Raw genomic sequence first — 27,700 nt, forward strand, 5'->3', positions numbered from 1 at the left:
GGAATCACTGTCCTGATCTTTGTGAAAATTCTTCCCTTCCTTTTTTTTTTTTTTAATTAAAAAAAAATTGTTTTTTAATTTTTGGCCGCACCATGCGGCCTGCAGGATCTTAGTTCCCCAACCAGGGATCGAGCCCATGCCCCCTGCAGTGGAAGCTTGGAGTGTTAACCACTGGACCGCCAGGGAAGTCCCTTCCCTTGCTTTAAAAACTAGTTTTACCACCTGTTTACATGTCTCTACATAGTTTGGATTTGCATGATTCTGAAATTTAGAGGAAGGGAATTATACTTTTTTTCTGTTATTTTTTTTTCCCCACATTGTTTGATGTCTGAAATGTTATTGTGTAAATTCTCATTATGTTTCATCACATATCACAAATTATCTGCTCTGCTGGTGACGGACATCGGGCTGTCACAGACGTGCTGGGTCATGGAGTGTGCACGTGCTCGCGCTTCGCGTGTTGTGGCTGCACCCATGCACACCTCTCACATTCTCACTAACACTTAGTAGTGTCCAACTTGAACATTTTTGCCAATCTGATGGGTGCGCAGTGATGTTTCATTGTTTAATTTGCATTTCCATGATGAAGTTGAGTCTCTTCATATTTTTATTGAGTTTCCACTCATGAAGTTCCTTTTGCCCATTTTCCTATTGTATTGTCTATTTTTTTTCTCGCTGGTTTGTATATATATTCAGTACATCAGTTCTTTCTTGGTTCTAAGTATGTGTTGTAAATATACTCACTCCTTGATGTGTCTTTTTGAGTCAAGTCTTTATCAGTTCTTAATTTTAACATTGACTAATTTGTCATTATCTTTGGCTGCGTTGGGTCTTCGTTGCCGCGCGCAGGCTTTCTCTAGTTGCAGTGAGCGGGGGCTACTCTTCATTGCGGTGCGTGGGCTTCTCACTGCAGTGGCTTCTCTTGTTGTGGAGCACAGGCTTCAGTAGTTGTGGCACATGGGCTCAGTAGTTGTGGCTCGCGAGCCCTAGAGCACAGGCTCAGTAGTCATGGCGCACAGGCTTAGTTGCTCTGTGGCATGTGGGATCTTCCCAGACCAGGATCGAACCCGTGTCCCCTGCATTGGCAGGTGGATTCTTAACCACTGCACTACCAGGGAAGTCCCAGGTCTTCGTTTTAATAAATCTTTCTCTGTCCCAAGGATGTGGATCTAGTCTCCTATTGTATCTTTTAAAAGCCTTTTAGTCTGACCTTTCACCTTTACCTAGGTCTTTAATCTATGTTTAATTCGGGGTTTTTTTGTGTACAGCATGAGGTAGAGATTCAGTTTCATCTTCCCGCTCACACCTTGAGTGCTTTATCTTAGCACTGTTTATTAAAAGCCCATCCTTCCCCTACTGCTGACCTGCAGTACCACTCCTGCCCTGTGGGAGGCATCCATGCTCACTCTTCCCCTGGCTTCGTCTGACTGTGCTGATGCCACACTGGGTTAAGTACCTTAGTTGCCTACCCAGTGCTGACATCTAGTAACGTAAATCCCCATGCCTTTTACTTTTTCAAGAGAATCTGGCCAGTGAGTTGCTCTACCTGGAATCTCTTATTTCTCTTCCCCTTTAGAGGGTGGAGAATAGAGTGGAGTTCTGTGAACACTGACCTCTTCTTAACTTGGTACAGTTACTTGCTTTCTCTTAGAAGCCTTCTGGGGGCAATGTAATCACCTTTTTTTTTATTTCAGCAAATCCCTTTGTGAATACTCTAAGACCTTCATCGTGTCACTTGTTCTGGGCAAGGATGTGATTCCCAGGTGAGTCTGCTGGCTGCCCCGTCTGGGCTTGGGCTGGCGGGAAAGGCGAGTACTGAGCCTCAGTCTGGTCTTTTGCACAACAGGTTAAGTTTGACCAACTTGGAAGATTTGAAGAGGAGAATCTTGCGAGTGATTGCTCACTGCAACAAGCCCAAGGTAACTCGGGGGGGCCCCGAAAGAGGACCTGCAGGGGTTAGGGCCTCCCCACCAGGCTGTTTGTGGCTCGAGAGGACGTTTCTAAATTCAGAGCCTCATAGCGCAGGGCACTGATGCTGCTAGAAGCTCTTCCACCCCCGGCACAGACTGCTGGCTGCTGTTCTGCAGAGGACACCTGAGAAGCAAACGGCTAAACCAAGCGCAGGGAAGCTGCAACTAGAACGTACTATACTAGAGCCATCCCTGTTTGGTTGAGTGATTTGTTTTTGTCATACTTCTTAGTCCTGTCATGACTAACAGCGTTCTGATGGTTTTGGTCACAAGGCTGCCAGACACAGAATTTAGGAGGCGCTGGTATTGCTGGGCTGTGGAACATTACCGTCGTTACAAATATAAATGCATTTGTATTTACCGGTAGAGAAAAACATCCATGATGTTTTGAAGAGTTTTTTTTAAAAACGTCAGGATTAAAAATGCTTCTTAGAATATAATCCAAGGCAGGGGTAGGTGACGAGGTATATATAGCTTTCACCAAAAAAATACACCAAAATGTGGTTTTATTTAGATAATGGGATTAGAGATGATTTTTCACTTAACATCTTTGTTTTGACATTTTTTGTGTTTTTGTTGCTAATTAGAAAAAAATTTTTAATTTAAAAATAGACTTCCTCCTTATCAGCTAACACTCCCCCCAAATTAAAAAAAAAAAAATTTCGTATCTAATGTCTTTAAGGGTAAAGGGTGAAACTGGTTTACAGAGTTGCCTAAAAAGAATTAAGGGTAATTTTTCCTCAAAATCTGCCTGAATTTGGTTTTTAAATATTGCTTCAAGTACGATGGCGTCACTGCCCCGTCACTGCCCCCAGAGAAACCTGAGTTTGGGCCCCTGACCTCCACACTCCTAAGATCCACGTTGAAAAACAAAGCAGCCAGGCTTCTGTGCTGTGGGGTTGCCGCTGCCAGCTCACGGGTCCCAGGAGGTCTCCGGGGACCGTGAAAGCCTCCTGGAGTCACACGCGCACCACCTTCTCGGTCTCGCCCTCAGTACAAGATCCTGCTGCGCGGGTGCTGGTACGAGCTCTTTGGAGGGCACCCCGAGGACCTGCCGACGGAGCTGGATGGGGGCGACCTGACGCAGCCTCTCCTCGGGGAGCGGAGCCTGCTGGCGCACGGGTCCCCAACTTACAGCTTCTCCAGCGACTCCCCGCTCGAGTCCCCCAGCAAGTACCCCCCTCTCTACCCCCCTGGCAGGATCATCCACCTGGAGGAAGTGGGCACTTCAGGGAGGTGAGTGCGGCGGGCCTGACGTGGTCAGTCACCCACCAGCGGTGAAGGGAGACTCACGGGGGTGAGACTTGAAGAGATGGTCGGCTTTTCCTCTTTCAGGTTTTCCTGCTATCCTGCTGCTCGGTATAGCGTGAAGTGGTCACATGAGTCGGAATTCAGCAAAATACTCATCGGCCCAAAGATGCTAACAGACCACATGCCAGACATCCTGATGAGAGCCCTGGACAGCGCGGTGTCCGACAGAGCCGCCTGTGTTTCCTGTCCGACCCAGGGAGGCTCCAGCGTGGACGTGGCGTAACCAGGGCAACTGGGAGCTGCTCGGGCCGTGGACACTGCTCTTGTTCCGACAGTGACTTAACATCTGAGTGATTCCCACGATGCCCATACCTGGATTTCCATCGATCGGATTTCAGTGGTCTCCTAAATGACTGAGTAATTTGAGAAATACCTCTGACCACAATATTCACACAATCAGGAGCCAGCAGAGCACTGAGGTGACGGCCCCCCGAGACTGAGCGGGCGTGACGCCCTTTCCTGTAGGCCTGCTGATTCCCGGGAGTCCCACAGCCAGGTTTAAGGCCCTAACGGATCTGTAGGCACCCGCCCCTCAGGCCACCTTTTCAGTGACAGGGTCCTGCCTTACGAGTTGGCACACAGGTGTGCAGTGTATTCTGCAAACCGGACTTTCCTGCCTGCACAAACTCAGTGTCAGTTGCGAGGGTGCAGACTGGGGTTCTGTCCTGGGTGGGACCAAGCGAGGGTCAGCCCTGGGCTCCGACGAAACCAGGTCGGGGAAGCGAGCAGACTGCTGCGCCTGCCCTCCGAGTGCCCCGCTGCCTGGTCACAGCGCTTGTTTCACCAGCCTCGGGGTGCTGGCCCGGTTCCCGTGGGATATTCGCGGAGGTCGGCCAGTGGATGCAGAGCGAGTTGAAAAAAAAAAAAAAAAAAAAAAAGCACTTACATATCATGAGTGCCTGCACAGCCATGAACTCTTCCAGTGGGTGTTTCTGGGCAGGTCTATTTTACTGGGTAGTTTTACAACAGTCCTGTTTTAAACATCTTTTTTCTGTCCACTGTAAACAACAAAATGGAGTCTTAAGTTTTCCTGGAGCTCTGGCTAAAGACCGAAGGTTGCCCAGGCGTCTGACTGCACTCCACCCCCGATCCAAACCCTGTAAGATGACAGTGATGGGATTCCTTTAGAAAGCATAAACCCACAAGGACGGGGGGAAGAAGAGACAGGAACAGGGAGATGGCCAGAGGTAAGCGGACTCCTGGGTGAAGTGGGGAAGGAAAGACAAGAATAAATCCAGTCTACAAACCAGATGCCCAGGCACCTCGGACCCACGCGTGACGCAGACAGCGGGGGACCGGCCAGAGTGGCGGCTGGAAGAAATCTGGCTCCTCGCTTGCTTCAGGGTAGAGGGGGCGCTGGGCACCAGCGCAGTAGAACAACTCCTCCCACTTGGCTCCCAGAACCTTCAAGAAGATGCTCCAAGGAAATCAGACCTATAGGGATACCTGCCCCCTCAGGGCCTAGTAGCTGTCACAGCCATACCACCTCAGCTTTTGAAAACCTGCAAAGGTCTCTGACTGAAATGTCGCGGTAACGTCCAACTGCTACAAGTTTCGTTTCTAAACATAATTCCTGTACGTTCCTAGCAGCAGAAAGGAAAGCGATCTCCAGCACGTTGACCCACACTGCCCTGGCGTGACCCACCTACGTGCTCAGTGTCCGGTCTGCTTTTTAGTTTTCAGTGTTCAAGCACGAGCCAGGGATTGCCAGACGCTTGGGGAACAAAGGACCAAAAGAAACAGACACGGGAGAAGCTTCAAACCCTCCCAGCTACATACAGCTTGGGAACAGAAGGAGTGCTGCAACCACAAAACTGATCCACAAGGCTGAAAAATAGTATTTAGGGAAAAAAAGAACTCCTGGACATGAAAAGTATAAAAAACGAAATCAAAAGCAGCTGGGAAAGGGATACCTGAATAATGGGAGACAAGCTTCCAGACAGAACAAGCCCACCAAGCACAGGGTACGGGAGACAAAGATCCACCCAGGACATGAAGACACAGGGCAGACCCCACAAGACGTGGAGATAAACGTACCGCCCCCTGCAGTGCAAACGGCCAAGACGACGGGAGAGCTGCCTTCAAGAAGCCAAACAGAAGTTGTTTCCAGCCTGGAATTACAGACCCAGCCAAAAAGTGTCAGGTTAGAATGAAGTTATTTTCAAAGATACAAGCGCTCAAAAACATAGATCACCCACATACTGCTCAGGAAGCTCTTGGAGAATCTGTCCATCAAGGTGAGAAAGTAAATTAGAAAACAAGGAGTTAAGATGTAGAAAATAAAAGATCAACACGTAAGAGAAGTGGTGGTCAGAGGGCTCTGTGCCTTTAGGGAAATGAAAACTGATGAAACACATGATACGTCCGCATGTCCTGAGATTTAGACAACAGATGGAAAAGTCACAGTTAAGTTAATCAAGTACACAGAAAACAACCTAGTACTCCAAAAGAAACCAAAGTTGTGCAGGAAAGGCAGATCCTGTTACTACGTGGCTCAGCCCTGAGCGTTTACGTGGCAGCGGTAACGCAGACGCTGAATATCAGCGCCAACCCGAACAACTGTACTGAAGGGGTGGGAAAGGTGTGTTGAGGCTGGGGTTACGGCTGGTTAAGAGCTACTGCGTCCCCACCGGGGAGGGGACGTCGTCGGTGGTGGCTGGAACTGAAAATCCAATGGAGCACACAGCTTAGCCTGAGCCCCGGGGAGGGGAGGGGCTGACAGCTCAATCAGTCACCAATGGCCAGTGACTGAATTGAAGCCTCCAGAAAATTCGAAGGGACCTGGTTTGGAGAGCTTCCAGGTTGGTGAACACGTGGAGATGTGGGGAGAGCCGTGCACCCAGGGAAGCGCCCAGCCCTTCCTCCATACCTTGCCCTCTACATCTCTTCCGTCTGGCTGTTCCTGAGTCACATCCTTTTATGATAAACCAGTGATCTGGTAAGTAAAAGAGACAAAAGCAAGCATATGCTTTAGACATGTGAAGACAAGTATGAAGAATTACCTAAGAGAACTCAAAATAGGTGCCTCTGGGGAGGGTGCGAAGGGGGAAGACTGCTGTTTTTGTGGCAAACCTTTAGATTTGGTCTTTAAACTGCATTATTTATCTTTGGTTAAAAAAAAAATAACTCTTCCAAGCAATAAAAAAGAAAATTTTTAAAACTGCTTCTAACATGAACTGTTAATAGTATAAGTTTAGGCTCCAGAAAGGATCTTAAAGTCATATCGTCAGTCTCCACCTTACCAGGCTGCCAGCTCGGGTTCCAACATCTGCATCTTCGGCCCAGAGCTCTGGCCCGAGATGCTGACACACGTCCCTGCGTGGACATCACATGAGTCTCGCCAACATTCGCCAGGTCTCAAACCGAACGTCACTCAATGCCCCCTCTGTTTGCTGGCTCCTCCATCTTCTCCCCGTAGAGGGACCGCTCCGTCCCCCCCACCACGAAAACATGCGTTGGAAATGAACATCCAACGACCCAGGGTTTTACAGGGAGGCAAACAAACGCATACCCCAGCAGGTGGTTCCCCAAGCTCTCAAGAAGTCCAGTATTACCAATCATGATTCAAGGATTTATTAAGTCATACATGCAAAACATACTGCTAATCGCATTAGCAAAAGATCAATGTAAAAACACTCCACAATTCTGCAACTGTCAATTTAAAAAATTTTGTTCTAGTGGTTGAAAGGTCCAAGCTCGTATTCTTGCCAGTGGGTAAGTTGTACAGAACTTCGTTAGCACGAGCACGGGGTTGACAGAACCTCACAGACCCCAAGGGACATCGTTAGGGCAAGGACAGGAAGCGTGTGCACGCTGTGAGGCAAGAGGGGGCAGTGTTGTTAGTCCAGGTGCAGTGTCGGTCATCCGGCAGGGTTTACAGTTTAAGAATATCTAAGTATTTTAAAAACTGTAAAGCTGCAACATAGGATTTTTACACCTAGTTACTAGAAAACCAAGGAAAGCACTTACTAGCTTTGGATAAGGTAACATGAAAACAGGAATGCACTTTTACTAATCTACAAAAAAATTTTTCTAATGCATATTCAGAACGATTTTATAATACAAGGAGGCATATTGCTCATTAAGAAGGGGTTCTATAAGAAAAGCACTTACTAAGTTAGCAACTATGAAAATGATGAGGTCAAAGATGGATTAAATGCCCACTTTCAGGAGGGATGGGCACGTTTAAGGAAAAGGAAAAGCTTAAGAAAACACTGATAATACCGACCTTTCTTCATCATCTACTGCATTTGACAGAAATTAACCTTTTAAAACGTTTACCCGTGACACTTTTAATAGTTTAATTATTACGTATACAATGTAGTGTAAATTAATCTCCATATTTTGTTAAAATACTGTCTTCATCCTCTGATCACAAGTGCTCCACACACGCCACCCAGCGCACCCACGGCCAGAGCAGAACGCTTCATGGGAGGGAGCACGGGAGTAAGAGCTCTGTTCCAAATCTCACAAAAGCTAATACACTAATTTGTTTTAAAAATCTCACTACGAAATCAAAAAGATTGATCCAAAGAGCTGAGCTGTTACACTCGTTCGTTATGATGTACAGTGTTAGGTAGGGAACGTGGGCTGGCCAATCAGGATGCATTAAATGGCAACGTTTCAGGAAGGAGGCTGTACTGCTCTTCGTCTGAAACTCATTAGCGAGCGTCTGCATCTCCTGCCTCAGCAGCTAGTCTCTTCCAGACAAAGGTCTTCGAACAGTTTAGTGCTTAGTGTTCTTAGCCCAACAATGCAACTTAGTTCACAAGGTATTTTGGCAACTCTTAATCTGAGCAAGAATAGGGGCTTTGAAAAATAAGGCTTTAAGGAAGCTTGTCATTTTAGGGCTAAACTTTAATAGAATGTGAAAGTTTGAACTCTTACACTTTAAACAAACAAAACCTAGAAATTACTGATTGGTTCAAAACGGTTTTATGGAAAAACTGATCTGTAACAAAAACTTGGCATTGAGTGCGAAGGCTCCACCGTTTGAGCAAAGCGTACAAAGGGTCCTGGGGGACGGGACAGGCGGGAGGGGCCCGGACATTCACAACAGCAGGCATTTTCTCTTCCTCTTCTTGACGGGGGGCGGGCAGAGAACCGCCCGGATAGCTTCATCAAACACCGTCTTGAGACCTCGCTGCGTGAGCGCCGAGCACTCCAGGTATTTGACGGCACCTGTGGGAAACACAGCCTCACCCTCAGGTCAGAACGGGGGCGCCCCCCGCCCTGACATGGCACCGAGGGCCCTGCTCTGCGGGGTCCCGAAAGGCAAGCCAGACCCCGAGTCCACTTCCCCAGGCGGGACTGCAGCCTCCATCACGAAAATAAAAACGTGGGCAAAGCAGACATGACAATGGGGGTTCCATACCGATCTCCTTGGCCATGGCCAAGCCCTGCGGGTAGGTGATGGGCGTCAGCTTCTTCTCCTTCAGTTTCTCAATCGTGTCTTTATCATCCCTCAGGTCAAGTTTCGTCCCCACCAGGATGATAGGAGTGTTGGGACAGTGGTGTCGCACTTCAGGGTACCACTAGGCACCAGCAGAGGAGGCAGTCAGCCTCTCCTTGGGAACCGCCCTCGCCTGAACTGCATCCACACAGGGGCCCAACTGCGGCGACCACCCACTTGGTCTCCGCGCCCCTCGCCTAGCTCACACCCTCCAGAACCACTGACCGGCTGCGGGGTGTGCCCAGCCCGCCTGGAGCCTGGGACTCACGCCCCTACTGACAGCTCTACTGGTCTGTGAGAGAGGAGATAGGAGGGACGACCCCCACCCTCCCGCCCCCCGCAAACTACTTTGTTTTTGGCAAAACAGGCCAGGTTCTCAGGTCATCTCAAAATCCCTTACGTATTCAAGGATGAGAATAAAACTATCTGGACCCAGGTCTCAGCTCTACCGCCATTACCCCCACCAGACACGTCCCCGATCCCAACTGAAGGGCCTCTCACCCGTCATTTTCACTACGTTCATGAAAGATGCCAGAGTAGAAAGTATGGTCATTATTTTTATTAGACCGACTCCGAAGTGCTTCATTATTTTAACCAGGAACACGGCACTTCTGAATCAGACCTTGAGACTTTAGAACTCTGCATACTCAAGTCATGTACCTAAAAAACTGATTACTTATGTAAAAAAATTACCTAAGTAGTAGAATTACTAAAATCAACTTAAATAACTGAAAGTTTCTGTCAGTAAATGGTATTTTATTTTTTAATGTTTCTTCCTGAGAGTGACATTATGTAACAAAATATTTTCCTAAAAAATCCCACTTACCTTTGCACGAACATTTTCAAATGATGCAGGACTCACAAGAGAAAAGCAAATCAAGAATACATCCTATAAAAAGAAAACACAGGGAGGTGTTCAGAAAATGGTCTTACAGTGAGGAATGCACTTTGCTTCCTGAGTGCTGCTGGGAGGGAAGCATGGGACCAGGGCATACGCTGCGCACCAGCAACCGTGGCGCAAGCCTTCTCCCCGACACCCCTGCAGTGTGGTCAGACACTCCCAGACCAGAACCAGCACGTGAAGCACCAGTTACCAGTGAGAAGGGGAGTGGAGGACGAAATATGCTACAAGTTACTCGAGGCTACAGAGAGACATCAAATTTAGACCCCTGGGAGGCCTCTTTTCCATCCTTCCCAACTCCCACTGGGAACTAACTTAATGCTCTGTCACTACACGGGGACAAGAATGAGTGTCAGGTCCTATGGCAATATTTCTATAAAACTTGGTTTCTGTCCGTCAAAAGCAGATTCAAATTAAAAACTGTTATCCTCAAATGGTATGCTTTTCATTACGCTCCCATCACAATCTTAAGTACAAACATTTTTAGATGGTCACTGGGTTCCAATTAAACTGCTTCTTAAAGAACTGCCGTCAGAGTCCCAGGCACAAAGCCGGGTCTCAAGAATTCACTAAACAGGCACGTCCCTCTGGGAGGGAGGACAATCTGGTATGTAAGTGGCGTCTTGCCAGCTGTCAGAGCTTCTCAGACCCAAGCAGGGCCTCCGGAAAACTTGCACCGTACTGTGTAAAAAGTGAAATTTGGGACTTCCCTGGCAGTCCAGTGGTTAGGACTCCACGCTTCCACTGCAGGGTGGGAAAGGTCTGATCCCTGGTCCAGGGAACGAAGATCCCGTATGCCACGAGGCGTGGCCAAAAAAGAAAAAGGGAAATTTAAATATTTACCCATATTAAAAAATGCCTAAGAGTTTCTAAAATGCTAGATTTATGAAACACTTTCCTGGAAAAAGGCAATTAGGCTACTCTGTGAAATGCACACAATTCCCAAGTTAACACTTTCGATCATCCAGCTGATATCTTGTACCTGAAAGGGAAGAAACATCCCACACAATAGCTTTTCGTAAATGACACTGAAAATGCTAGCACATGCACAAGCTTGTCCAAGAATCACCACAGCATCTCGGCACCTGGGCTGATCACAACATCTCAAAGCAGGGGTGGGTTAGCTCACCAGCGCTGTGCAGCCTCGCCCAACAGGCCCTGCACCGGACACCAAAGCAAGAGGAAGGAGGGCCCGCAGCGTGGTTAGTCCCGCTCCCGCCAAGCACTCGGGTCACGTGAGCTGCAAGGTAGAGCCCCGCACTCCTTCCCCAACCAGCCTGGACAGGGGCCCTTTCACGACAGCTGCTCCTGTCCCCTGGGAGGGGGAGGAAAGCAGTTCACACACTGCTCTGATTCAAGCCAGTAGGTAAAACTGTCAGGCAAAACCCCAACCTTGAGTGCGTTAAATATAAAACACTCAAGGAACGTGAGGCTCAATAGGAAATCCTAGGAAAACTAAGTGAAATCAGAGAACAGATAAAGCTTGAAACTGAAGTTGATTGAAAGTTTTACATACGGCAATAGGCTTGTCTTTGCCCCTGGAGGGTATATCCTTACCATACGTTTCTCCAACCTAGTAATGCATGAGAACTTTGTTTGAGTTTAGTAAAAGGTGAGAAGAAAAATCAATATAACCAGTTACCTATTCTTCATCTGAATTTTGTCTCAACCCTCCCAAGGGATCTAAAAGCAGATGATGATCTAGCGGGTCTATAACGCCAGGCGCTGCTGAATCGCTCCGTCACCCAGTGAAGGTCAGAGACGGTGGAGACCGAGACGCGCCTTCAACCTGTGGTGGCACAGGGAGGTTCCTTCCCCAGCATGAAGCCCATGGCTTCCGCTCAGCAAGGACGTGCCAGAGGCGTGTCCCACCCTCAGCGAGGGCGTCCATCAGCAACGACACACCTCTCAAAGCTCTCCGGCCAAGTTCTCAGACAGGAGCCCAGCTGGAGCCAACAGGAGACGCGGCCGTCTGCACAGCAGGCCTCTCGGCCGAGACGCTGTCCAGGGAGGCGGCCGGGTGTGAGGGCTGTGACCTCACGGGAGCGCGGCTCAGATTCAGGGACCCGCTCTACTGAAAGGACAGCGCTGCTCCCGCCCCCCGTGTGCATGCAGGGGCCGCCCAGAAGTGACCGCACTTCCAGCGTGTATCACTGTGCTTTCAATTCACTCCTCTGTTCCAGTAAGAACTGAAGACTTGCTCTTCAGCAACAGAGAACCTGGAATTCTAGAATCAAGAGAAAGACAGGCCAGACAACTATTTTAATTTCATCTTACTCAAGCTTCTCCGATTTACAATTTACAGCGAATGTTGAAGTTTCTCTAACTACCCTGATTTAATCTATGGGTTATTTTTGAAGCCTGGTCCTCCCAAGACCTTGTAGTGATGCCAAAGCTTCGTTGTGATAGAGGGACTCATGGGGATCGGCCACAAAAACTCAGCTTCAGAACAGCCTTTAACCACATCTGTTCTACCCTTTTCCATCTTTCAGAACATCTTTCTGATGGAGAAGAAACCTGCTTTCCGTCCTACGTTAATGTGACACCACCTGCCTGTTCCTTCCTCTTCCTTCTGCCCCAGCCCAATCGCAGCTTGAAGAAAACGCCTCTGGCGCTTCTGACGACTAACGTCAAGTGCCCGGTCCCTCCCACCTCTGCTCTCCGACCCGACGCCCCACACGGCGTTCGCGCTGTCCTTCTGCCCTCAGCCCTCCTCACAGGGTCACTCCCGTGCCCTGGAGCGGCGTCATTCCTCCTGAGCTGCTGTCTTGGGTCTCAGGCCCATCTCCCTTTGGGTTTGAAGGCTACTCTCCCTCTGTGGTGGCCTGCCCTCCCCACACCGGACGCCGCTGGGCCTCCACCGACCTCGACTCCCGTGCCGCAGCCCGATCTCCCTCACAGGCCCCAAAATGACAGCAGCCCTTGGCGCTCTGGCCCGCCCGCCCGCCTGCCAGTGGAGCCGCCTGCAAACGGACCAGCCTCTCCCAGGAGAATGAGGGGGCTGGACCTCACCGCTCCGAATGATGACCCCGTGCCCACCACCTTTTGGAGAACCAAGTGGAAACTAATGGTTTAAACAGTTTTAACTCAGCTACACAGAGGATGCCAGGATTAAATGACCACAGGAAACACATGTCTCTTTGTAGGTCACGAAGACCTAGAGAGTGGGGAGATCTTGGTATGAAACCATCCAGCTGGCCCTTCAGGAGTGGGTCAGGGCAGAATCATGGATGAGCCACAGAAACAGGCCTGCAAACCAGAGACTGGGTTTCATTTAGTACAAAGTTCAGAGGTTTCTCTTTGCCATGAAGAAATCCAGGTGCCAGCCTGTCACTTCCAGGGTCTGCTCCTCCTGGCAGGACAGCATGGCCCAGGAAGGAGACCCTCCAGGCCCCAGCATCTCAGCACTCGGGGCGACCTTCAGTAGCCAAGATAACCCTCTCGTCTCCAAAGGAGTCCAAGCAGGCACAGCTTTAACTGCTAGTTGGGTGCCCGCCCCTCTCTGCTCCTAAGCTGGCGAGGGGTGGGTCAGGTCCACTGCCTTCCCCAGATGGGATGTGAAAAGTTCAAGTCCTGGCCCCGAAAGGACAACACCCACTTGAATTTCAGGCCTCACACACTACAGCCTGATTCAATGTGTCACTTATCTAGGTGTTCTTCAGCATGCAAAGTGCGGATCCTGCCAAGTCACCTTGGACTTACTGCGAGTGACCACCTCAGAGGAAGAAGCCGCACCCTGCCCTGGACCCCCTGAGTCACAGCAGATGGTTCTCATTTCTCAGTAGTGACACGCCGCCCTCCCAGATGTATCCAGTTGACTGGTGACTCCTACTCTACCACTCAATGCAGATGCCTTTGAAACCTGGACTCAGCAAGCACCCACTGGGGATAGAACAGTTTCCTAAACTATTCTACTGAAAAATACTGAAGAATTCAAACCATTTGGTGACTATGGGCTGATTGTTAATACGTAATCACAGTTAACTTTTACCTGGAGATTAACTGAGAAGCCAGCCAATTCAAGCCTCCCATTTTATGGTTTTGGTCTTTGTTTAGCACTCTTCCCAGAATTCAGCTAAAGGACAATCAGCAAAAATCCACAGCTCAAAGAAACTGTGCTTGGACTTCCCTGGCAGTCCAGTGGTTAAGACTCCACACTTGCAATGCAGGGTGTGTGGGTTCAACCCCTGGTCGGGGAACTAAGATCCCATATGCCGCGGACCAAAAAAAGAAAGAAAGAAAGAAACTTGGCAATTCCTCTAGCAGAAAGCAAATGGAAAAGACAGTAAGTTTTGCTTGGAAAAAGCCGTATTTCAAAAACAAAAAACAAGATTTGGGTAGACTAGGACTAATTAACTCTTCACTCACACTCCCCCCCAGAACAAAGTGATAATTAAATCAGTGCAAGGGCAGAGGCCTGCCTTCTCCGGGATGTTTCCCTGACCCCAACCCCTCTGGCTGCCCGGCTCGCTGCGAGCAGGTCCGGCATCTTCCTCTCCTCTGGATGCAGCTCGGAACCGAGGGCCTCCCCACATCTACCAGCACAGCTACACAAACACAAGGCGGAGTCCCAACAGCAGCGACTCGCCCGGGGCTGTTCTGCGTGCTCTACGCTCTACATCTCTCCTCATCCAGCCCTGCGAGGAAACGGGGCAGGACTAGAGGTGAAGAAACCTGCCCGGTCACACGGCGAGGAAGGGAGGGCGGAATTTGAACCCAAGGAATTCGCTCAGCTGCCTCTGTGCAAACTGCCCTGGTCAGTTAGTCACTAACTCTCCAGAGCTGTTTTAAAAAGCACTTTTAAAACAAAGAACAGACATGTTACAAGAAGCAAATGATACAAGTAAGACAACTGCTTATTGAGAGAAAAGTGGCTTCTGACCATGTCTCCACCAGCTACAGCTCCGTATAATTAGCTCTGGTAACGAGACAAGCTAATAGCAGATACGCAAGCAAACCCAATCTAACAGTTTTCTGACTGGACACAGTGGACACATGTTTATAAAGCTAAAACCTCAATCTACATTGAGAAGATTTAGGTACTAAAGCTGCAAAAAAACGAACATGTATTTTATAGAAAAACAGTATTAAACCTGTAAGATTAGTTACTAACTTGATCTAAAGAAACCTTAATCTTCACTGCTTAATTTGATTCTGTGGTACAAAACTGTCACAAAGCAAACTAATCTGGAAACTAATTGCTCTTACAACTATTTAGCCAAAACAAAACAGTACCTATTTCACACGGCTGTCCTAAAACTACACGGAAGAATGTAAAACGCACAGCGCCATAGTTGATAACTGGTAATGCTCAAAAAATAAAAACAAACAAAACCCTGGTTTGCATCTAGGCGGATATATTCACTATTGAACTAATTTAACGTTATTATTACTCGATATACCCAGAAGACGGCAATATAAGCAAATCCAGAGGTGATATGAATTAAATAATCAGGAATTGCGAAGGACAAACTACACATCAGTTGTGCTCCTTACCGTCTGCGGATAGGAGAGGGGGCGCAATCGGTCATAATCTTCTTGTCCAGCCGTATCCCACAAGCCCAGATTCACCGGTTTTCCATCCACCATAACATTGGCAGAATAGTTGTCAAAGCTGTGGGACAGAGCGAAAATGGTTAGTCTCTAGCCGTGCAGCACAAGGCACAGACCTGGGAGCTGAGTGGTGCCCAGGCTGGGGTTGCAGGCGCAGAGAGCTGAGGAGGCCGAGGCAGGCCCAGAGGCGGCCAGGCCAGCAGATGCCCAGCCCCGCCTGCAGGTGCGCGGCGAGGCCTCCCGAGAGCTGAGAAGCAGAGGGAAAACGGGAACTGGAGTGTAAGGGAAACAAAGGCAGCACTTGAGAAAAACACCCGAGAAACAGGAACAAGCTACTAAATTTAACCAAAACAAGTTGCTGTCAGCAATAAAGACCTGCTTGCCTTTAATAAAGAAAACATTAAGGTTTTTCTCCCCAGGAAGAAATAAAGTATAAAATTAATCCCTCTTTCAAACCCCACGTGTTGACTTTTCCATGTCCACGTGTGAGTCATTCTCAGGGGGCACGCCAGGGCGGCTGCACTGGCACTGTTTCCAGAACCCCCCCCCCCCCCACACACAAGCTGAGCCCTGGTCATCCACCCTGTGACCAAAGTGCAGGGTAACGCAAAGCAAACTGGATCTGAGAAGCTATTGTGTAATGTTTTCAAAGTGAGTTCACACAGGTATTTAAATTAATTTGAGGCTGCTACACACAAATTAGTTTAACTATAAGAGGAGGAAGCCTAGAAGGCCTACAGGCTGACAGGGGGAAAATAAGGTTGACATTAAAAAATTACGGCGAGTACCATGGAGTAGCTCATTAAAATCTGGCATCACAAGGTAAACCAGGGCAAGTGCCAAGCAGAATACAACACATCAGCCTTTAAAATAGAATTCTAGAATTAATTTTTGCATACTTAAGACTAAAACTTAGGATCTTACTACACTGTGACAGCAAAGTCATGGTCTGAGTAAGTTCCACTATGATTTATAAAAGTTAATGACCAAACCAGCTTTCATAAAGAAAAGGTCTCATATGCTGTATTTCTGCTTCAGCGGGAAGATGATAGATTATTCAAAACAGTACTGGGACTTTTTTTTTTTCAACCTGTGAAGAAGAATCAGGCTCCTGCCTCATACCATACCAAAAAATAAACTCTAAATGAATGAAAAATAAAAACTTCAGCTACAAAAATCCTACAGAACCTTTTTAATAAGACATTAAACTCAGGGAAAAGGCAGAATGGCATGTTTACATAAAAAAGCAGAGGACACCATAACAAAGTTCAAAGACAAATGAGAGACAGAGGGATAAATATTTCTCATATACACAAGTTCCATCAGTAAGAAGAATTTTCAGTGGAAAAACAAGCAAGGGATTTCAAAAGGCAATTCACAGAACACTAGTATACACGGACAGTAAACATTCAAAAGATTTTAACCTCACCGGTGACCAGAAATGCAAATGATGAGGTCACTTTTTTCAACTCATGTTAACCACAGTATGTGTGAAGGGGGTGTTTCCGTCACAGCTTCTCAAAGTGACAGCCTTCGGGACAGCAGCTGTGTAGCATCTATCACAGTGTAAAGTGTCCGTTCCTTTGCTTTGCCACAGTTCCTCTAATTATCCATCACATGTGCACAAAGACACGTGCAATGACGTTGAGCCAGCCCTGTTCGCAATGCCAAGTGACCAGTGGTTAAGTCCGCTACAGCACTTCAGTCAGTAACAGCTGTTAATGATTTAGCTCTAGCTACATGTGGAGATTAAGAAAGTCCCCACCATAAATTCAGGACAGTGTGATCCCACTTAGATTAAAACACACACAGGACACCGAGATGTACCTGTTGTGTCTGAGGGGGTGAGCACAGTGGGAAGTGAGGCGTTTCCTCTCCACCAGCACCGCAGCCATGAGGACAGAGCTCCCGGCCGCAGGGCGGTGCGTGTCGAGGCTCCCTGGTAACCCCATCATCAGAAAAGCACTCTTCCACCCCCGCCCAGTTCTGCTGCCAACAGGGAATAAGCAGCTCAGTAGCTGATTCTGTCCTCCCATCCGTCCCCCCACTCTACACTCCACCACGCACACACACCCTGGTTTCAATTCCAAAGCCCAATAACTCAACAGTGACATGTAACCGTTGGATTACTCGCCAGAAAAGGCCAATTAAACCATAATGGAGTATTTTGTTCCAGTTCCTTGACCCTTCACACAAAGAGCCCAGAAAGCCAAACTTATCCAAAACTCTTATATTATCCAGTCTCTGTACTTCACAGTTGGTTTAACCTTCACTTCCTGAATATCTAAAAACCAATTAGGAAAGCTGTGTGCTTCATCACTGTGCAGAAACTTTACATTAGATTAAGTATTTTTTAAAAGTCCAAATACCTTATAATGAGACTTCAGTGATTGAGAGGAAAATTAATCACATCTATTTGCATAAGGATTAAGAAAGGCAGAGCAGAACAAAGGTCAACAGAATCCAAAGCAACATAGCACAGACAAGTTCATTTCCAGTTTAACTCAAGATACTTACACAGTGGGGATATACTCTCCAGGAAAGGCATTGGTCGTGTAACTGATCAGGAGGCAAGTTTTACCTACAGCTCTGAAGAGAGAAAAAAATGGTGTAAGTTGCTTAGTCAACATGAATGCAGTCTTAGATTTCATTATTCGGTGAAAATAACTTATAGAAAAATCAAGAAGTACACATCAAGTACTTAGCCCTAAACAGTTTCTATAACCTTTTATTTAACACTACACATAGTTTTATCCTGAAATTTAAAGTAAACAAACTAGAACTACTCAGGAAGGCAGAGTCCAGAGGCTTCACACACTGTTTTGGCTTTAGGTATTAGCACTAGTAGTCAAGAAATACTTGTTGGGACTTCCCTGGTGGCGCAGTGGTTGAGAATCCGCCTGCCAATGCAGGGGACACGGGTTTGAGCCCTGATCCCGGAAGATCCCACATGCCGCGGAGCAACTAAGCCCGTGCGCCACAACTACTGAGCCTGCGCTCTAGAGCCCACGAGCCACAACTACTGAGCCTGCGTGCCACAACTACTGAAGCCCGTGCGCCTAGAGCCCGTGCTCCGCAACAAGAGAAGCCACCGCAATGAGAAGCCCACTCACCGCAACAAAGACCCAACGCAGCCCAAATTAAATAAATAAATTTATAAAAAAAAAAAAAAAAAAAAAAGAAATACTTGTTAATAAGCACAAGGTGGAACAGGAACAGTATTTTAAATTGATTGATTGATGGCTGTGTTGGGTCTTCGTTGCTGCGCACGGGCTTTCTCTAGTTGCGGCGAGTGGGGGCTACTCTTCGTTGCAGTGCACGAGCATTTTGGTGACTTCTCTTGTTGCGGAGCACGGGCTCCAGGTGTGTGGGCTTCAGTTGTTGTGGCATACAGGCTCAGTAGCTGTGGCTCGCGGGCTCTAGAGCGCAGCCTCAGTAGCTGTGGCGCACGGGCTTAGTTGCTCCGCAGCATGTGGGATCTTCCCAGACCAGGGATGGAACCCATGTCCCCTGCATGGGCAGGTGGATTCTTAACCACTGCACCACGAGGGATGTCCCCGGGAAAAGTATTTTTAAACTGAAAGTCTCTTCTGTGAAGATCTCTAGAAGGCTTTCATCCAAGAATCTGCAAATCTATTCTCAAATTATTTTGATGAATACTAATATGCAAACATAGCTTTCCTCTCCAGCTTCCATTTTGTTGCTAAGTAATATATTTTGCTGCCTCCGAGTGGCAGCTCAAATCCCACCACCTTCCTAAAGCCTTCCCTCTGGCCATCAGTGACAACTGTTCTCTAAGGAGAGTGCTTAGTCACCAACCACCACACACAACTGCTCTCACTTTAATTCATCTGCATTCACGTGCCACCTTGCCACATCCTCACATCCCCCATAAACTTTTAGAGCAGCTAACACATTACGTCCCAGACATATTAATTAATGGCTCAGGGACGCTGGAGTAAACTTCCCAAACAGCTGCAAAGAGGAGAAGTAACAGAGAAGAGTGTAGAAATACTCCCAAGACAGGAGGGCCTCCCGCACAACTGGAAGCAGATACAGTGTGCCAGGGCGGTGATGAAAGTCTCCCAACCACCTGAAAATTTTTTCAAGGGGATATCACCTAAAAATTAAGACGATCACTGCACCAGTAGCCAACACACGTTCTCCAAATTTGACAACATTCACAGGGTGGCTTCAGGGGCTTCTCAGAGTCCCTGGTCTCCCAAGGGCTCACCAAATAAATGCTCCTTACATGGGCCCATCTCCCTGCTGTCCCCTGTTGGCTCACCAAGGTCACGAGATACACTGGAGTTCTGAGTCGAAAGATTTTGTTGTTCAATCTCAATTACTACTATAAATTAGGACTCACCATAAAGAAGTTAAGTGCTTTTCTATTTTCCCTGCACTCTTAGCAAAAACCTCTCAACAAGAGCAGATTACAGGCCCAGGCAGTCTTGCCAATACTTGCTGCACTCAAAACATTATCAAGGTTTAACAAAAGCTGGAACTCCCTCACCCCAAAGACCTCATAGTCAAACATGACATCATCAGGAGCTAGCGTCCAACTCCTAGCCTTCTAAACAGAAATGACTCAATAGCCATACATTTTGTTAAAAGCTTAGAATGTTAAAAAAAAAAAAAAAAAAACCTGAATGAGTAGGAGTCTGAGATATCTGAAGTCATTGCCCCGGATGTGCAACCCATAGCCAACTCTACCACTTACTGGCTGGAACTGTTTAAGTTTCAACTTCCTTATGCCTCAGTTTTCTCAACTGTAAGATGGATGCAAAACTACCAACTCCATCACCAAACCACTGTGAGCATTAATGCAATTTCAATCAATACCAGCAAATTGGGTGCTATGCCAGAAGTACACTAGGTGCTAAAGATACTGCAATGAACAAGATCTCATGGAACTTATGCAGTTATTAAACTAAAAAATGAAAAATGCAGTCATTACATAAAATTATAGGTGTGGTAAGTGTTACTAAAGATGCTCTGGAAATTTACAGCAAAGGGATCTAACCTAGTCTTGGAGGCAGAAGAGGCAGCAATGTCATTGAGACTGATGAGTGGGGACACAGCAAGGAGGAACATTCTAGGCAAACGCAACAGCACATGGGGAGGCCCAGACTACAAGAAGCCCAGTAAAACTGAAGGACGAAATAAGAAGGGGGAAGTGGCAGAGGGAAATCTGAAGAAGTTGTCCTCTCTTCTCGTTAAGGGCCTGGAACTTGATCCTACTTGGGAAGTAACAGAGGATTTTAGTTGCCGAGAAACCATTAGATTTGCATTTTTAGAAGAAGCCTCTGATGACAGTGTGGAAAGAGGACCAAAGAAGCTGAAACTGGAGGCTGAAAACAAGGAAGCAGCTGCCACTGTGTTCCAGGAACCAGCCCTGGTGGCCTGGACCGTGGAGGGGGTTTCAGGGTGCAGAGAAGTGGGCCACTCCAAGAGCTACCGAGACGTGGGGAAGAACAAGCGTGGCTTGGCAAGGGGCTGGATGTGGTAGCTGAGGAAGAGAGTGGACTCTAAGGCCATGATAAGTGAATCTCTTTGCAAAATTACAAATGTTGCTGTGTAAAAATGTTAATAGTTATTGCCTCTTAATGTCAAAGACAAGAAGCTCTAAAAGTTTTAACTGTTATGTTAAAATATCAGTTTCACTTCAAGACCCTGTCCTAAGTTTCTCCTATATGTATGAGGAACAAAGCCATCACTATAAATACCAGCAACTGTGTTTTAAATGCTCCAAAATTTCTTTTCCTGAAACTCCACCTTCAGCTGAGGTTTCATCTTTTGAAAGGTTTAACTGTAAAGAATTCTACTGGCATCACCTAATAATAAATGAAATTTTATTACCAATCATCATTTGCTAAAAAGCTGTATTCTATAAGAAAATTAGTAAAGTATAAAATTCTGACTTTTTAAATAAGTACATGTCCAACCTTTGATTTAAATGTTTACTTAATTTTAAAAAACAGATAAAAAGCAAAAGTTATTTACCTCCCATTAGTGTATTTACTCACCGCTTTTAAACACATTCCATAAATAAATGGTAGAGGCCAAAGTCAACATCGGCTCAGACAAAGTCACAGCTTTTCCCCACAGAAAGAATGGAAGCAGTTATTTGGTCAGTCTTGACTGATGCTGCTGCATAATTTCTGGAAGTTACTATTTGCTTTGGAATTTCCAATTTTATATATTTAACTACTCGGTTAGGTCTCTTTTTAATCTTTGAAAGATGCTGTAACTCTAGAAAGTGAACATGAGTCTACTAGAAGAACATTCACATAAACACATTTTTTTTTTTCCTTAAGAAGTATCTTATTTGTGATAAATAATCGCAACTGTTACTAGCTCTTTTACGGGTTACAAAGTTGACAATGTAGATAGAAAATATTTATTTAAGTGACAGTGAGTCATCACACAACATTTTAATCTAACGGCAATTGAGCACATTTTTTTAACCTATCTGTGCTTCTGCTCTATCTTGTAGAAATAATCAAGACCAAAGCCGGTAAATTATGTTCCTGCTATGTCCTTTATTTTTCCATTAGGAGAACCTCAAGGAAAACCTTTCCTTAAAAAATTTTCGGTAAACTTCAGTGTTACTTCCTGAAACCTATAAACCAAAACTTAAAAGCACATAAAAATCGATAAATCTAAAAACACTGGCAATTTCCTCATGTTAAAAAAATAAGGGATGGGGCTTCCCTGGTGGTGCAGTGGTTAAGAATGTGCCTGACAACGCAGGGGACACGGGTTTGAGCCCCGGTGCAGGAAGATCTCACATGCCGCGGAGCAATAAAGCCTGTGAGCCACAACTACTGAGCCCATGTGCCACAACTACTGAAGCCCATGCGCCTAGAGCCCTTGCTCTGCAACAAGAAGCCACTGCAATGAGAAGCCCTCGCACGGCAACGAAGAGCAGCCCCCGCTCGCCGCAACCAGAGAAAAGACCGCGTGCACAGCAACGAAGACCCAATGCAGCCAAAAATAAAATAAATTTTTTAAAAAAAGTAAGGGATGGACTTCCCTGGCGGTCCAGGGGTTAAGACTCTGTGCTTCCACTGCAGGGAGCATGGGTTCGAGCCCCGATGGGGGAACTAATAAGATGCGACACACCACCCGGAGCAGACAAAAAAAAAAAAGAAAGAAAGAAAGAAAAGAAAAAAGTAAGGGATCCAGGAAACTCAAAAAGAAGAAGATTCTGCATTGCCTTAAAAAAATAAAAAAGATAAATTGATCTTAGTAGGACAGAAAAACCAGATTTCTCCAATGACTACTGTAAACCAAAATAAGGAGCCTGTATTACTGTCTAAAAGTACCTAGATCATTTTTCCCCAGTTTTATAGCAGTATATTTTACATACAGCACTATATAAGTTTAAGGCGTTTAACAATGATTCAACTTATATACATCATGAAATGATTACCACAATAGGTTTAGTGAACATCTATCATCTCTTAAAGGTACAACATTAAAGAAATAGAAAAAAAATTTTTTTCCTTGTGATGAGAACTCTTAGGATTTATTCTCTTAACAACTTTCATCTATAACATACAGCAGTGTTAATTACCTTTATCATGTTGTACATTACATCCCTAGTACTTATTTATAACTGGAATTTTGTCCCTTCTGACTCCCTTCTAATTCCCCCTCCCCTAACCCCTAAAAGTACCTAGGATCTTAAGAACAAATTAATAGAATGTAGTGGAATGTGAATTATAAGTATCAAATATATATTTACACTTATTGCATTAATGAAAGACCCTGAATGAAAGTCCTCAATTTATGCCAAGAAATGGGTTTTGGGACTTCAGTTATACATTTACTGAAGACACCAGGCCTTCAGTAAATGTATAACTACGCAGAGAGTAAGTTCAGAAAATTTATGGATTAATAGAGCAATTCAGTGCTACAAAAACACAAAACCCTAACTGAAATTCTGATGTTCTGCCACCAACAGGGGACATTCCAACCAACTTACAGAAAGCCAGTCATTATCAGCATTGGAGGCTTCAAAAAGTTCAGATTCTCAACACTGAAGTTACTAGAACACTCAAGGCTGAAGATGCCACCTATGATAGAGTTCAAATCTGAAGCAGCCGTTACTCCAGACTGTCCTTCTAGAACCACCAAGCCTAACCCTGGGATAGCTGATTATATGGGTCAGCTAAAGATGCAGAGTTCAAAACCAAGAATTTATATGTGTGTCACCCCCATTCTCCTTCCAAAATCAACTTCTGTATCATATCCTCTTAAACTACTGCCCCCAAATGGGAACATGTTCCCATGTGATAAAGCAAATAGAGCAAACTGTTGATTACAGAATCTAGGTGGTGGGTATATGAGTGTTCACTGCACAATTCTTCCAACTTTTCCATGTTTGACATTTTTCACATTAAGATGCTGCAAGAAAAAATTCCGTCTGGTGACATGTGGTAACTGCCCTGGTAGCAGGATCCCTGGTAAAACATCTCCTTTCTAGGAAGACTACAATTCTAAGTTAGAGCTACCTGATGATACAGAGGTGAAAAAGTAGTAAGTACGAAGACATTAACTGATTAATGCAAAAGACAGATTATAAAGGGCGGCTTTAAGGTTTATAAAAATGGACTCCTGATACTCCTTCACTGAACCCAACCCCAAACTTTTAGCTGGAATTATCACCTGAAATTAAAACAACAACAACAACAAAAAACACATTACACAGAATTTTACCAACCAAGATCAGATTCAAATACTAAACAAATTTGGAAGGCAATGCAGAAACTTAAACTCATGGATCACGCCATTACTGCTTGTTCAGTGGAAGTAGGCAGGAGCTGGTGTACATTCCTATCAAGATGACATCATGGAAGGCATTTATCATGCTCAACTAAAAAAATTCCTGGACAGCAATGTCTAAATCGGACACTGGGCTGGAGAGACCACTAGCGCCACCTGGAGTGAAATGGGGGGCGGGGGCTCAAGTCACTCACCCGCAGCCTCCCAGTCAAGCAAAGCCGAAACAACGCACAATTAAAAGTGGCTGTTCAGGACCTCCCTGGCGGTCCAGTGGTTAGGACTCTGCGCTTCCACTGCAGAGGGCACGGGTTCGAGCCCTGGTCCGGGAAGATCCCACATGCCGCGGAGCAGCTAAGCCCGTGCGCCACAACTACTGAGCCCGCACTCTAGAGCCGGCAAGCCACAACTACTGAGCCCGCGTGCTGCAACTACTGAAGGTCGCGCGCCTAGAGCCCGTGCTCCGCAGCAAGAGAAGCCACCGCAATGAGAAGCCCGTGCACCGCAACGAAGAGTAGCCCCCGCGCGCTGCAACTAGAGAAAGCCCGTGCATGGCAACGAAGACCCAATGCAGCCAAAAATTAATTAATTAATTTAAAAAAAACCAATGTCAGAGGCAGAAGCTAATTTCTAAAAAAAGAAGAAGAATAAGAATATAGGCTAATTGGTGCTAATTATAATAGTTATGACAGAGCCTTTAACCAGAATTCCCAAGAATATTTTTAAAATAAGGAAGCCTCCAATTTGTGGAATCTCAACCAGTTTGCCTTCCCTGCTTAAACTGCCCCTAACTGCCTGAAATTCCACAACATGAAGCAACTTTCACGCCACAAAATTTGGACCCGCACTTACAGCTTTAACAATTTTTTAATAAAACATTCCCACCAGGAATATAGTTTATTCAGATAAAAGCAGAAAAATATTTTTGATGGAAAAAGTATATACCTAGATTTTTCACTTAAGCCTTGTCTGCTACATGTTAGTCCTGATTTAAAGTAATACAGCTCAATTTTTTTCGTAAAGGTACATTTCACTTATAATGTCAACATCAATGTCAAATATAGTACTAAAAAACTGAAAGAAAAACTCCAGGTCACCGTGTTTTACGCCTAACACTCCTTCCACAGAGCCTAGCAGTGCCTCAGAGTAATAAAAACAGCAATAATAATAAAAATACTGGCAGCTGGCACTCACTAAGCACTCAGTAGGGACCAGGCACCTGTGAGGCACTTAATATCCAGCATCTTGTTTAATCCTCACAATCTCCCCTTGAGGCACCTCTCTTGGGGGACGAGTGATACGCTCAGCGTTTCCCCATAAGTGGTGAGGTGGGGATATGAAGGAAGGATCCAGATCCCACAGTAGGCATTCAACAAGTATATGACTAGATAAACAAGCCAAGGCAAACAGTAGAGGTCCATAGTCTGTAAGTATAATTAAGTAAACTGAATATGTCTGCTGTGCTTATGTTTTTAAAATTTTCAAATAAGAATATTACATTCTAGGATTAGATAATGGATTATCAGCAATGTGACTTAAAGAAAACTAGTATGTATTACTGATTCCGCATTCTTAATTTTTAAAGGAAATTCAGATAATTTAAAATGTTCCTAAGACAGTGACATATGCTCAGTTAATTCAGTAGCAAAAGGATCAAAACTTCATTTAAATGAATTTAGTGATTTCACTGTTAAACCAATTAACTGAACATTTCCCCCCAAATTAAAGCTTTCTTTTAAAGGATTAAAAAAACCACAAAACTACTATACATATTCCTAAATAGAAACTTACAATTTTTAATTATATAGACAGAACTATGAAGTGTCAATAATCTTTCACATTTGTGAGCCTGACAAATCATACAGAGGGCATCTTTTTAAAAAAATCAGTTGTCTGATTGTCCTTCATGGATCTGAATTAGTTATAGAAACAAGTCAAATGCCTAATTTACAATTATCTAAAGAAACCGAGAACTCATAAATTCATCGAGAGGCATAAAAGCAAACCAGCCCTTATAACAAGTTTAGGGTACAGGGATGCCAGAACTCTTCGTTCGACTTTACAAGACTCCAAATAGGTACCAGTTGCATTCTGACTTTGCTGCAACTGGTAGTAATTCTTGGAGCTTCCTTGTTAACACTCCTGTACTCGAGCCACGCTGAGACGCACGATTTTGCTCGCATTACACTGAGATTCTTGTTTCCAGGGGAGGAAAAAACTGCCTAAGACAAGTCTTCCTTTAGGGCCGGGAACCACCACAGACAGTAGTGAAAAGAACTGCCTTGAGTCACAGGGCGGCCCGGCTCAGCGAGGCTGTTCTGCTACATCCCAAACCTTAACGCATGAAGCGAAGGCCAGCTTTTTCTTCTTTTTATTTTTCTTTCCTTTTTTTTTTTTAATGTATGACCACACCACGTTCCGAGAAAGGAACCGTCTTAAGCACACCCAGCTCCTCGCAGCTAGAAATCCTAAAAGTTTCCCCACCTTAATAGCAAACAGAGTGTCCCTTAAAAAACCAGAAAAGTGGCTTAAGTACAAGCGGAAGGCACCCCCTGGCGAATCAGTTTAGGATCCACCCCCAACCAGCCCGAGCACATATTCCTCCCCTACGACCGAGCTGGGACCGCCGGGACCCACGAAAAGTCTCAATGAAACTCGAGAGGTTAATGGGAAAATCAAGAGGGGGTCCTTTTTTAAGAACGGCAACTCCCTAAACCCACCCCAACTACAGGCAAACGAGGGAGGGTGGCGGCCCGAGGCGAGTTCTGCCGGGCGGTCAGCGGGCCGCGGAGAAAGCGGGAGGGTGGAGTTCACTTTCCCTCCGGCCGCCGATCGCCGACCCCTCCCTCCTCCCCACCCACCAAAAAAAAAAGCCGGAACCAGGCCCGCGCCGCCCGGTCCCGGGGAGGGTGGCGGCCCACGCCCCCCGCCCGGGAGAGGCCAGGTCAGGCCCCACGCCAGCCCGCGGCGCCCGCCCGCCCGCCAGGCCCCTAGCCCCGGCCCCCGGCCCCTGACCCCCGGGCCGGCCCGCGCACTCACCCGTCTCCCACCACCACACACTTGATGGCCTGCATCTGGGCCGCTCTCTGGGCCGCGGCGGCGGCGGCCGGGCGCTGAGGCGAGGAGCGGAGAGCTCGGGGCACGGCGGGCGGGCGGGCGCGCGGCTGCGGGCGGCGGGGCGCGGGGTGCCGGGGCCGCTGTCCACGCCGCCTTGCCCTCCGCCGATGGGAAGCCGGAGCCCAGCAGCAGCCACCACCCAAAGCTGGGGAAAACTGCAGAGAAACAGGAAATGGCCGCTCCACTCACATCCGGCCTCCCCTCCCCCGCCCCGGCGCCGCCGCTCCCAGGCTCCGGGGCGGGGCCGCTCCCGCCCGCGCGGCTCCCGGGGTTCCTCTAGGCTTCGGGGACGCTCGGGAGCGCTCGGGAGCGCTCGGGAACGCTCGGCTCCGGCCTCCGGGAGCCGGGCGCGGGGAGGGCCGCCAGCCATCTTTGTGCGCTCCGGCCGCGGTCCTGGCCCCGCCTCGCCCGCCCAGGTCGGCCTCGAGCGGGACCCCGGCTTCCAGGTGCCGGCTCCCCGCGCCCGCGGCGAACTCCTGTCGGGGGCCGCCCAAGGGGTGGACATCTGTTCTTTGTGATCCCCATAACTTAGGTTATGACAAGGCCCTTCTAGAAAATTCGCAACCTAGAACTATAAAGAAAAGACCATACACGGTACCATTAATC

The 27,700-nt window shown here is 46.8% G+C and overlaps 2 protein-coding genes across 6 annotated transcripts in view; one reads left to right on the top strand and one right to left on the bottom strand.

Moving 5' to 3' along the window:
- Positions 1-6,444, top strand: part of DAGLB (diacylglycerol lipase beta) — a 32,325-nt gene extending 25,881 nt beyond the window's left edge. For all 5 annotated transcript variants that reach the window (XM_007186741.2, XM_007186742.2, XM_007186743.2 and 2 more), the window contains 4 exons: positions 1,695-1,763; positions 1,847-1,919; positions 2,965-3,206; positions 3,306-6,444. In XM_007186741.2, the coding sequence (XP_007186803.2) occupies positions 1,695-1,763; positions 1,847-1,919; positions 2,965-3,206; positions 3,306-3,504 (583 nt within the window). In that variant the 3' untranslated portion in view covers positions 3,505-6,444. The remainder of the gene's footprint in view (positions 1-1,694; positions 1,764-1,846; positions 1,920-2,964; positions 3,207-3,305) is intronic.
- Positions 6,445-6,838: 394 nt separating this feature from the next.
- RAC1 (Rac family small GTPase 1) lies at positions 6,839-27,292 on the bottom strand. The gene is made up of 6 exons (XM_057530031.1): positions 27,017-27,292; positions 17,705-17,776; positions 15,131-15,248; positions 9,560-9,622; positions 8,656-8,815; positions 6,839-8,462 (listed from the first exon to the last, which is right to left on the bottom strand). Exons 1-6 carry the CDS (start codon positions 27,049-27,051, stop codon positions 8,332-8,334), a joined length of 579 nt encoding a protein of 192 aa, XP_057386014.1. The 5' UTR covers positions 27,052-27,292; the 3' UTR covers positions 6,839-8,331.
- Between the last annotated feature and the right edge of the window lie 408 nt (positions 27,293-27,700).

The sequence above is a fragment of the Balaenoptera acutorostrata genome, chromosome 15 (genome assembly GCF_949987535.1).
Source record: "Balaenoptera acutorostrata chromosome 15, mBalAcu1.1, whole genome shotgun sequence".
Classification (NCBI taxonomy): domain Eukaryota; kingdom Metazoa; phylum Chordata; class Mammalia; order Artiodactyla; family Balaenopteridae; genus Balaenoptera; species Balaenoptera acutorostrata.